Source organism: Quercus robur, chromosome 5, assembly GCF_932294415.1.
Source record: "Quercus robur chromosome 5, dhQueRobu3.1, whole genome shotgun sequence".
Lineage (NCBI taxonomy): Eukaryota > Viridiplantae > Streptophyta > Magnoliopsida > Fagales > Fagaceae > Quercus > Quercus robur.
In genome coordinates, this window is record NC_065538.1 from 26810931 (window position 1) to 26824051 (window position 13121).

Consider the following 13121-nt stretch of genomic DNA (forward strand, 5'->3'; position numbering starts at 1 on the left):
TATCACAATTCACACAAAAAAAATTATTAAAAAAAATGTTCATAATCAATATTAAGCACACTCACACATATAATAAAAATTTATAATAGAATAGACATTTGCAATTTACAAATATTCACTCTTTATTCTTAAAGTTGAAGATTCCAAGATAGTCAGATAATTAACTGGAATGAGATGAGATTCATGAGAGAGAGATCTACATGATCTATGCTATTGTTTGGTTTTAGGATGGACTGTTTTGCGTTGTTTTAGTTTTGGATTGGGTTGGCTTGAGTTATTGTTTAGTTTTGACTTGGACTTATTTGTGATTAGAGTGTGCAAAATTTAACTTAGGTGCTCAAAAATATTTTTAAAAAGAAAGTAAGCTAATAAAAAAATGTTTCTTTTATATATAATATTTTTATTTTCAAGTCAGTGAACCCCCTGAACAACTATAAAATGCCCTATCTCTGTTGAAACCAAATGAGCCATTTCTCTCTTTCTTCCTTTTTATTGTTTTAAAGGATCAAAAGTGAGTTTCAAGATACGTACGAAAAGATGTCTCTATTTGGGAAGGTAGAAGCTGAAATAGAGATCAAGGCCTCTGCATATAAGTTTTTTGAGGCTAACAGCAAGCGAGTAGCTGATCTACCGAAACATGCCCCTAACTTTATACAAAGTGTTGATTTAGTACAAGGTGAATGGGGACAAGAGGGCTCTGTCATGTGCTTCTATTTTACCTTCGGTAAGTCAATCAATATTTGTTGATCATGTCTTATGAATTCCTGAACACTTTAACATTTTATGTAATACTTGCCCTTACAAATGCTTATAGCTAGCCCGATCAACTGTGTATGTCTAGGATTTACTAAAGATTGTGTTGATGACTTGGTGGGAAAAAGAAAAAAGGGAATTGTAATTTGTAATGTGTTGTGGGGGGTGAGCTGACATATATTTATATACTTATTTTTTAATTAGTTTTCTAGAAACTAATTGTGCGTTTGGTTTCAAATTAAAAATCTAACTTATTTTACTATTCAGCTTATTTTTGTTATTATTAATAGGTTCCACTGCACTTTTTGGTACTATTCAGAAATTTACTGTACTATTTCAGCTAATTTCTACTTTTATTTATAGTACTTTAAGTAAAAAGTTTTCTGTTTCAGCAAAATAAGCAGATTTCAATTAGACTCTAAAACGAAAAAAAAAAAAAAAATTCAATAAATGGAAGGGGTATAACTTCTTCCTTTTTCCTTTTTTTTTTTTTTTTTTTTTTTTTTTTTTTTTTGTGTCAAGAATAAGGTTTGGCCAAAGATTTCTAATTTTTTACGTTTATGTTTGGATTAGAGGTTTAAAGGAATCTTTTTAAACTTCTCTTATATATTTTTATTGGATTTGAATTTTGATAAGTTCACTGTTATATTATATTTTCTTATTATATTTTTCATGTTTACAAAATTTCAAGATAATTAAAGATTAATAATTATGTTATCAATCAAATGTTTAAATTTCAAGTTTTGGTGTTCTTAAATGATGCTACTTACAGTAATTGTCATCTTCATGTAGAAGAACAAACCCACAAAAATCAACTCTAATAGTCTCTCCAAAATGCAAAAAGTAATTTAAAGTTACTATAGTTCCTCTCCTGACCAAGTGAGCACTGTTCACTATCCACGCCATTTTCTCTTCTTAAAAAATTCCCCGACTAAATAAGAGCATCCAATAGGCTCCCTAAAGTTATTTTTAGAGAGCAAACACACAAAAAAACACCTCCAGCAACCTCTTTAACTCTATTTTTTGTTTTATTTTAAAGAGTTGGTATGGTAGCTCTATTGAAGAAGTGAGCACTATAACAACTCCAAATTTTTTTTTTTCTCATAAAAATAATCCCTTTATTGATTAAAAGATGAATCTCTCTCTCTCTCTCTCTCAGTGTGTGTGAGAGAGAGAGAGAGAACTAGAGATAACTGAACTATGTTAGACGAAGAGGAGGTAGGAAAAATAGGAAAGCGAAACATATGGATGAAAAAAAATTAAAGAGAAGGGAAAATAAAATAAATAATTAGAAAAATAAAGTTTTAGGTTTTGCGAAACTCATTCCAAATCACAAAAATTTGATAAATTTCAAGATTGAGATAGGTTTGATAAATTTAAAATTATATAGAAATTTTAAAAGATTTATAAAGACTAATGTAAGTTTGATAAATTTCAAAGTATAATAAACACTAACATAAAAAAAATGCAAACATAAAAATTTAAATTAGACGATCCCCAACTCGTTCTATCATTGCCATAAGTGTGCCATGATATATATATATATATATATATACAGATATATATTTTAAATACCCTCGGAAAATTTAAAAATGTTAGAAATCATCAGAAGTAGAACATGGCTATATTAAGAGAATAACCTTTGAATCCCCAATTCTAGAATCCACTGGAAAAGAGAAAGAAATTTTTTTTTATTAAAACTTGAATTAATTAAATCTGAATGTACAATAGAGTTCAACCATAAATACAAGGACAAAATTACATTTGGACCAATAAGGGCTATGCCCCTTGGCCCCTACTTTTTTTTATTATATAGTTATTATTTGAAGTTAAATTTCAGAAGTTACAGTTAATTTTATCTCAAAAATTAAATTGACGAACACCCTAAAAAAAAAAAAAAATAAATAAATTGACGAAAAGACATAAAAAAAAAAAGAAATAAGTCAACTAGCCCATACCTAGCTATAACCCTCCTTTAAAGAGGAAGAAAATTTTAGTTGATTAGTATGCCAACTCAAGTGGTGCTACCATATTGAAGGCATTACCGATAACAGTTATCAACCTTCTTTTTTTGTTTTTTTTTTTTTTTTTTGTTTTTTAATACATAGTAATACTTATTAGAATACACACGAAAATAATAATAGAATTTTAAAACGAGTTTATAATATATTACATATAACAATTATCAACTTGATGCAATACATCTATAGATCCTTAATGCTACTAATGAAATCAACTAGGTCCAAGTCTCTCTCTCTCTGTATAAATAAATATTTGGATTAAACTTATTAATAATTATGCATTCTTCTTAATTATAAAATTATTTAACTCAAAAAAAATTATAAAATTATTAAACTTTATGGTTGGATAACATATTATTTCTTTTATATTTTCCAATTTAATTTACTACTTTTATCAACAATAATATTAGTAAAAAAAAGAAAAGAAAAAAGAAATCAGGGGGCCATTTGTTTGTTGGTATTTTCGGTGAGTAAAGCATAAAATTGAATAGTTTTGATAAAGTCAAATAGGAAACTATTTTTCGTGTACATTTTATCAATATTATATTTCTCTTTCACTGCCTTGTCATCAATTAATTTTTTTATTTTTTTATTTGTTCTCATGGATTTTTTTTCCCCCTTTGGAATTAAATGCATGAAAACATAAGAATTACTTTGCTCAAGGATAATATAATATTTTGGGTACTAATTAATATCGATATACCATTTTAGAATATAAGAATTACTTCGCTTGTCTATGTGTTCTATTTTATACTATGTCAATTGCAGTATATATGTTACTTGTTTAATGAGGAGCAGAATATGATTAGGCCTGCCTCAACAAGATATTTTGAATCAAGAAACTTAATTGAATCAATCCATCCAAGGAGAGAGAAAGCAAGCAACTTATTTGAATCAATCCACTGTATTTTCTCCATTCTGAGCCTTCCACCATCTTTACCAAAAGCTCGTTTCTTCAACCGACAATCCTGTAAAGCCAATCCTTCCTCTCCTGATCTAACTTAGCATGAACCTAGTTCCACCCTTCTCCACATTTTTCACTACTACTGTGTCCACACTCGCTTCTCCTAAACCCCACTAGGCCGGCCCATTACTAAAACTTCTCTTCTCAATACTTGTTTCTTCCATCCCCACTTAACTTACTAGTTTACTTTCGAGTCTCGACAATGCATTTACAAGTAGTGTTTGAGAAGATGCAAAAACATAAATTGAGACAGAAAATGGGCGAATCAAGTAGGTAAATTGGAAAAATCTGCAGCTAGTAGAGGACGTTAAAGCACTGATTGACAGAAGTCAGATTGTAAAGTAGTTTTGTTTAGGTTCCTAGGGAAAGGAACTTTGTTGCTCATTGTCTGGCCAAGTGGGTTTTTGAGAATTTTGTGTTCTCACTTGTCAACTACCATGAGATACGTGCTTTTGTAATGTTGTTTGTTTGTTAATACATGCTTTTCCTTCCAGGTAAAATAAAAAAATGTCTCACGTGTGATGAGACAGAAAACAACAAAATATAGTTAGTAAACTATAATGAAAAGGGTGATGTTTATATTGTCTTTCTTGTTTTGATGTTTGTACAATTGATTGTGTTTGTTTGAGTCGGTGGCAGATGGGAAAGCTGTAATGTCTAAGGAGGTAATGGCCATCGATGACAAAAATCATTCACTCACTTTCAAGGTGATTGGAGGAATACTCCTGGAGTTGTACAAGAGTTTCAAATTCGTTGTTCAAGCCACTCCAAAGGGTGAAGGGAGCTTGGTCCGCTGGACTCTGGAATATGAGAAACTGAATGTCGATGATCCTGAATCAAACACAATGCTTGAATTTGCGATTGGTCTTACAAAAGATATGGACGCTCATCTTACCCACGAATAGCTTGGAAGAAAGATTATAGCTTGCATTTTTTTTTTTTTTTGTTGAGAAATAAGCACAATGTGTTTGTGTAAAATAAAACTTTTGAGAGCTTTAAAGACTAGAGCTTCCTCATCTATTGGTGAAATAAGCACAATATGTACTCATTTATGGGTACCACTAGAGCTTCCTCAATTGCCTCCTGTAGCATGTTATCTATATTGGATACATGAAATTAAAAATGCTTCCTACTATATCTATTACTAGTTTTTTTCTTTTTTTTATTTATTTATTTTTTTAAATTTCAAATTAAATTTTTTTTTTTATACCATATAAAGAAAAAGTCCAAGTTAGCTAACAGCATGATCCATACAAGGCCAACAGTAGTTAGTTGGCATTTTTGATGTTGTTAAACCGTGAGAAGCGTAATTAAAAACACGAAGTCAAATTATAATGTTCATATGTTATGTTCTAGGATGATATATTGCGATAAATCTATTCTTGAATGTTTAGTTCTTATTGCTATATTAAGGGTCCGTTTGGGAATAACTTTTTAACTTTTTACTGAAAACTTATTGCTTTTTACTGCAAGCTTATTATTGAAAGTACAATAAAAAAAAAAAAAAAAAGTTAAAAGTGTTGAAAGTACTATAATGCTTGAATATGCAAAATGACTTCTAAACATAAAAAACAAATATTTAACAACAACAACAATGATAATAACTAATTTTTTTGGCTTAGCTATAATTTCTATCAATTTTGTTATATAATAATTAAGATACATATTTCTTCAAAGCTATCAATTAGAGTTACCAAAAAATACCATAATGTTAATGGTAATTGTATATAACAAATAATCAACTAGATTTTGACAAAAAATTTACCATAATATGAATGGTAATTATAACATTCGTAACAAAAGAAGTCTTACAATGGACGAATCCCACATATCGATACTGTGATATTGTTCCGAACCAGTTTCATCTTAGGCTCATCTAAAGAAGAGATCAAAAATGATGAATGAAGATAATTAAATTTTTTCTCTGGATTTTTTGGTGTTCGACCTTCTTGAAAACCAAGGAGGTGGTAACTCTCCCCCTTATGCATATTATGCTAAATGGAGATGAGCATTATGCTAAATGTCTGAAGTAATAGAGAAACTACATGAACTTCATGCATATTGAACATAAGAAATGAGACAACTTCCTGCAAAAACTTAAGGTTTTCTTTTCCAAATGTTTAAGAAAATCAGGATAGAGCCCTTGGATAAGTACAACTAAATTGGTGAAATTTTCATTGAATTTGATCAAATCATGTGCATGGTATCTCAGTTCCTAATATTTAAATTTAAATTTTTAGTTAAGACTTAGGCCACCCTTATTTAGTTAGGAATTTGAAATGCTTACTCTTTTTGAAGGTATAATTCTTGTATGCTTTCTTCTCAAAAAATAAAAAATGCTACTATTGATTCCCCCCTCTTCATCTCCAGTTTATGATCTCTTTCTTCGTTCCATTTCCATCTTCTTCTTCTTTCTAAATTTCATTTAGTCCTGTAGTAATAGTCACTCTCTATGTGTCCTTCAAATTTCAAAATATCAATGCTGCTCAGCTAGTCAGTGTAGTTTATGCTTTGTGCAAAATGTAGATCCGTTTGGGCTGTGATCTGTTTGGGTTGATTTTGGACGGAGGGATCCAATTATACAAGTCAGGGGTTCAGGTCTCTTTTGGGTCCATATGTGATTCAGTTTTTATGTTTGTTACACACAATTTGTTATATACAAATTCTTATGTAAAATTATTTTAAACTGAACAATTTATTTTGCTATGAAATCCAACTACAGTATGTTGTGAGTAGACTTTTGACATCTAATGTAATATATAACAGATTCTCCAAAAAAAAAAAAAAAAAAAAAATTTGTAATATAACAGATAATTGAAGATATGTAGACCTCGTAAAAAAAAAGAGATGTGTAGACCAACCCCAATGTTTACTAATACTACGAGAACTGCATGTAAATTATAGACGACTACTATTTACTTTCAAATGGCAAATACATATATAGAAAACTGAACAATGGTAAAAAAATGTAAATCTGCTAGCAATATCACTTGTTATTTTTCTATCTATGAATAGCATTGATTGGGTTTGTTATAAAATGAAATAGGCATTTTGAATTTAGCAAGATTGGGGGTATGTAGGACCGAGCCTCCATGGCCACCTGTGGACCAAATTCGATTTTTTTTTTTGGGCAAAAAATCTAAAGAAGATTAAGAAAATAAAACATACCTTAATTTAGCCATTGTTGTTTGAATGATTTATAGAAAAAAGAAAACCCAGTGTAGAACAAAGAATAAGAAGAGATTCTTATAATAAATGATGTTTTCCTTAGAAACCCTTTTGATGGAGAATGCATGTTTTTGTTTTTTTTAACGCTAGACTAGGGACCCCCTTTAACTTTGTTTATCTATTTATGTTTTTTCTATCAAGAGTATATGATTGTTCACCAAAAAACATCTATTTTACCCAACAAAATTATAAATGTCTATTAAAAAATGGAACTCTAATAGGATGAGTTTTTATCTATCACTCTTATCATTAAATAAATAAAAATAAATCTGAATAAAATAACTAATTAAATAATTAAAATAAAATATATGTGGGCCACATTTACTCTCCTAATGGAGATAATTTTACATCTTTTTAATTTCTCTGATGTTTTAAGTGTTGTACATGAATTGTGTATAATTTTGTTGGAGTTGTGAAGGATTACTTTGAGATAGTGGTTGTTGAGTGAAGGATTACCCCTAATAGGAAATTCTAAAACAAAGCGTGCCCAAAATCTAAGATTACATGACCCAAGTTGCCTACTTCCATTACACAAAAGTGACACAAACTGATAACATCCCAAAAATTATGAGCACACAAATGAAAAATACCAAGCCAATAATAGCCTTATTTCCAATACAATCACATGTCTAGTGACAAAACGACAACAGCTAGAGGAGGATTTTTCATTTTTGAAAAGTACATGCTTCTTGCTGATATACCTAGAACAACCACCTTCAAGCTTGTTGCTAATGGATGCACCTCCTTGTAATAGTACACCTTCCAAAGCCACTCACCAGTCACAACCCATGAATGAGAATATAAGTTTCGGGGATGGTTTATCAATAATCATTTGTTTTTCCTTTTTAAGATGTAAAAGTGGAGCTGCACAAATCAGATTTCTTTATGAGCTAAGCAAGATGGATGGATAACTTATATATATATAGGCTTGAGAGAGGGTTACAAACTAAGTCTCCTTAATGGTTAGTATTCCAATCAATTTTCCAATAGAGTTTCCGAGTTTGAGTGAAATTTTCCCAGAGTCACTTGCTAAACTAAGCTGGGTCTTAATCATTATAATTATGACTATAATTTTGTATTGCTATGAATATTTCCTTACTACTGAAGTGAAACTGTGAACGCAATGATCAATAGTGTTTTGTAATTGCCTTTTCACATCAAAGATGTGAAAAATGCTAAATCCTAATTTTAGCTCTCACCCCCTTAAAGTATCATCCACATCAAGCATGCTATTCTTAAAATTTTTGGCATCTTTGCTACAGTGGAGTGTCATCTTTGACACCTTACTATAGCAAGATGCTAAAGATTTTTTTTTCTTTCTCTCTCTCTCTCTCTCTTGTGCTGTGAGCTTGTGTCTCTCTCCACCACTTTCTCTCTCTCACTTGATTAAAATAAATAATATTTTAATGAAGTGGCAAAAAAAAAAAACTTTGATGTTGAGTATATTATAAAGTGTAGTGTTAAAATAAATAAAGTAGTGTTTTGAGATCCTAAATGCTGTATTTTTTGACATGTTTGATGAGAATGCCCTTAATGCAATGATCAATAATGTTTTGTAATTGCCTTTCCATATTAGGGAGATTAATTGCCCCTCAACCCCAAGTTTTGCTCGTGTCATCTTCTAGAGGCTGCTCTCTACTGTATTCTGTTGCTGTGTAATTTCTGTTTTCTTCTTTTGTTAATAAAAGTTTGTTATTCATAAAAAAAGGGAGATTACTTGCCAATTTAATTAATCAATTTCATTTTGGTCAAATTCGTAATGACCAAATGAATTAAAAATAAAAATAAATGTTCTTATGTAGCACATTGGCAAATATTATTATTTTTAATCAAAAGAGAAAATAATAACATAGCATGTTGAAATTTACAAACAGTAGCTAGGAAGAATTTCGGAATAGCCTCTATGTAACATCCCATAAATTTCAATATTTGTCATTTTAATAATGTTAATTTATAATAAAGTGTTGACCATTTTTTTTTTTTTTTTTTAACTACCTTTGAACCTTGGGTTGTACTTTTTTTTTTTCTTGGACTAAGTGAGCGTTTGGATTCAGCGTTTCCGTTGAATCCCGTGTCTCACATTTTCATTTTTTTTTTGCTTTCACGCGTTTAAGGGAGTACAATTTACTGTTCACGAGACAAATTTTACTGTTCACGCACTATTCTGTCACTGTTCATACACTGTTTATCACTGTAGCAACACTGTTCATACATTAAAAAATATTAAAAATGGATCCCATGATACTATTCACACATATAAAAATTATTTTGCTACAGTGTCTTCAGTTTTCAATTTTCAATTTTCAGTTTCAGCAACAATAAATTTAATCCAAATGGACCCTAAATAAATAAAAGGAAAATAATTTAAATAATATAAATAGGGTTATTTTAGAATGGACCAAAAAACATCTGAAATTTCTCTCCTCATGATATTATGCCGTCTCCATTGACGGTCTCCTCTCATGCTCCATTTCTCACATCTACACATAGAACTTTTCCTCTTACCGCTGCCCATCGTTATCTAGCTCCATAATTATGTTGGGAAAAAAATAAAAGAGAACAAAACCCACCCTTCTAACTCGGCCATCCATCCTTTTCTACGTTGATAACAACAAATCAACAATATCATCATGCTACTATAATTAAGACGACTTATTATGCTATGAATTTGTTACCTTTTAGACCTCTTTTAAAACAGTTACTAACCAGTTTTACCACCAGGTTATTAAATAAATCAATTATGAACTGCCTTTGGTTAATGCAACCATCACCAATATCAATTAAGATAAACAAATTAAGCGGAAATAAAAGGGAAGTTTATTTCAATCCCAAGGAAAATCAATGGAATAAAATTTCACAATAAAAACTCAAGAGAATTTTTTTTTTTTTTTGAGGAAAAACCCTAGAGGATTTAATATATCAATCCCAAGGTAAAATAAGCCCACTAACTGATTAGAAGTTTATAATAACTGAATAACTTTATTCCTAATAAGCATTACTAAAGTTACCCAACGCAATTATGAGTTCACAAGCTTCCTCAGTTATAGAGATGTTGCATGCGAACTTCCTATTTGCAACTTCAAGTACCCAGTACTTGAAGATTCAGATTTAGCTTCACTTGTGATGAATGGTATTGCAACAATTTCAACACCATTGATTTAAAATATGCTTTGCTTGATCACCTTAGAGGCTTTTGAGAGTAGGAGGCAAAAAAAAACCTTATGATCACGAGAACATCTACTAAAGTCTATTTTCATATATTAGGGTTTGCTTAAATATTTTTGACTTATTTGCACAAAACCCTAATCACTTAATGTGTGGAAATCACATTTCAGTAATCTCGAGTTTCAATCAGTCGAGAAACAATTTGTTCTGTTAAGATCTAGCTTTCTCAGTTGGGCAAGTAGGTGTCAAACAGCTCAGATTTGAACTTGAAGTGTAGTCTTGAAAATACTTATAAACACTAATAACTATATCAAGACGCTATTGAAGATATGTAGACCAGCCACAACGTTTAGTAATTAATTAGTAGTACTATGAGAAGAACAGGTACATCATAGGGAATAAATATATAGAGAAAAGAACAATGATAAATCTATATCTATATAATAACTAATAGCCAAAACGTTTGACTTTTTATTGACTTTACCTCATTACACCATGTGGCTACATAAATTAATACCACGTCTACCATTAAAAAAAAAGTAAAACAATGTATCTTTTCGGTGGTGACTTATTTAGTTTCATTGGGTAACTACTTATTATTGTTTATATACGCTGATTATGTTGTGTTTTCTTCTTTCCGTTTTCTATTTTTTTTTCCCTGCTGCGAGAACAAACTTAGCGAACGTTGTGAACCAAAAACAGAGTGTCCTTGATGCTATTGCTATTGGTAATTCTTTTCTTCACAAACATTAGTTGGTCTTGCTTACTCTTGCATTAGTTGGTCTAACTCTTTCAAACCCACACCATTTCAGTGGGTAACTACTTACAGCGAAGATTGTAGAGAAAAAACAGAGTAACCTAGCACAAGTTGTGGAGAAAAAATAGAGTAACCCACAAAATCACTCGGTAACCTTCCACTAATTTGGTAGAAATATTGTTTTTCCATTTTATGTTTTGATTTATACAACTTTAGTCAATTTTCTAAATTACGCCATGTTTGCTTTGGCGATAGAAAAAAACAATGTTTCCAGACTCCGATTTTGATGTTCTTAGTGTCCATGAAAGATTTCACAAGATAATTTCCATAGGTTCCAGCCTTGCATCATTTGGAGTACTGTGCTGAAAGTTATCGGTCTAAATTAAATTTTATATTGTACTCATATCTGTAGTGCATTAAAGATAGAAAGCAAATGGCTGTTCCTAGGCAGATCAAATGAACACAAATGGATTTGGGTGAACATGGCTTATAACTTGGGTGAACAAACCTCTTCTTCTCTTTTTTTTTTTTTTTTTTTTTTTTTTTTTTTTTTTTTTTTTCTTTTTTTTTTTCTTTTCTTTTTTTTTTTTAAAAAAAAACCTATCTTTATTCTGTGATTTTGGATAAAACTTGGTAACTTCATCAACTTTTGATTTCATGAAAGTATCTGTGTGTAAGCAATTAGCATTGTGGGTTTAAAGATTTTGTCTTGGTTCATTGTTATTGACATCTTTGTGTTTGTCCTCTATGTGTTTGTTTAAATTCCCCAGTGAATAATTTGATTTAGATTAACTTTTTTCTCTTCTCTCTAAATCTTGGGTTTTCCTTTTTCAGATTTAGGACTCAATTTCTAAATAAAATTTTGTTATTGAAATTTAATCTTCTCTACTTACGCAACACAGTAAATTCTCTCTAACCTCCACTACCAATTGAGTTTGGTCCTGTGCTATATTATTGCTTTAGTTTATGTTTTCATTGCTGCATTTGAATTTGGAACATGATATAATCAAGGAGAATAAAGTTGTAATGGGGTTGAAATAAGTTGTATATATTTTTTAATCTGTACATGCATGGTATTCGGAGGTTGAGTTGCATTGCCTTATTGTGTGTTTGCTCTTCTTGCATATATGGTAGTTGTAAGGTTGAATTTAATCAATCATCTTATTGGCTTTATTCCGTACCAAATTTGCTTGTATTTCAGCATTTAGTAACCCTGTATTTAGGTGGGTTTTGTTGTAAGGGTAGTGAGTGAGATAGAGTGTTGAATGCTCAAGAGTGTGCAAGAAAACAGAGACTCGCGGCTTGATCTCGTGGGTGACTCGCGGCTGCAAGCCGCCAGATGCAGCACACGTTCCAAGCATGCCAGAAGGTGAACAGTCATGCTAGCTGGAGCACTACAGGACAAAACAGGACAACTGGCCATACGGTTATCTCGCGACTGGATCTAACGACTCAGTCAAGTCACGAGGCCAAGCTGCGAGCCACCCCTGTTTTGAAAAACCTGACGTTTCACATTCTCCTCTCACCTCAGTATAAATACCCCTTATACCCACAAATGAAAGAGAGCTTCCAGAGAGAATTTTGAGAGAGAAACCCTAGAGTAAAACAAGATTGATTCACCTACAATCTATACATTAGAATCTCTTCAAATTCCTCAACTATCTTCCTCTCCATTGTCAAACCCTTGAGAGGCATTTTACCAAAACCTTGTTCTCACCATATTCATTACTGTGAGAGGGCTGTTTGGTGTTTTGGGAAGCAGTTAGGAAGGAACCAATCTACATTGGTTGATGCTATGGTCAAGTAGCGGAATCCGGGAAGCTAGAAAAGAAAAAGGTTCGGCGCAACCTCGCTGGAGCAAGAAGTTTGGAGGGCTTAGGTGCACTAGGTAGATTAGGCTTGGAGGGTCTATTACTGTCCATGTATCCCAACTACATTTTCTAGTGGATTGTTTACCGCTTGGAGGGCGGCGGAGAGGTTTTACGTTGAGGGCTTCGGTTTCCTCTTCAATAACACATCGTGTGTTGTCTTTGTGTTTGCATCTTCCTTCCTTTTTATCTTTGCCTTTTATTATCTGCTGTGGGTTGTGATTTTAATTTGGCTTAGATAGTTTTTCCAATTAATTCTATATTATAGTTTTTGTTCATTTTTCGCACACTAGTTGTTTGACATAAAACTTGAATTGGTTAATTTGTAATTTAGGGGTCTAAACATTCAAGGGTATTTTTACACT

General features: G+C 31.3%; 1 protein-coding gene across 4 annotated transcripts in view; it reads left to right on the forward strand.

Moving 5' to 3' along the window:
* The first annotated feature begins 441 nt into the window (after positions 1–441).
* The window catches only part of LOC126725659 (kirola-like), a 30524-nt gene continuing 17844 nt past the window's right edge, over positions 442–13121 (forward strand). Inside the window, exons 1-2 of one of the 4 annotated variants that reach the window (XM_050430474.1) lie at positions 449–724; positions 4378–4873. In XM_050430474.1, coding sequence (XP_050286431.1) covers positions 538–724; positions 4378–4643 — 453 coding nt within the window. In that variant the 5' untranslated portion in view covers positions 449–537 and the 3' untranslated portion in view covers positions 4644–4873. Of the gene's footprint in view, positions 725–4377; positions 4874–13121 lie in introns of those variants that run through there. The other 3 variants (XM_050430473.1, XM_050430472.1, XM_050430471.1) reach the window with 3 other exon arrangements.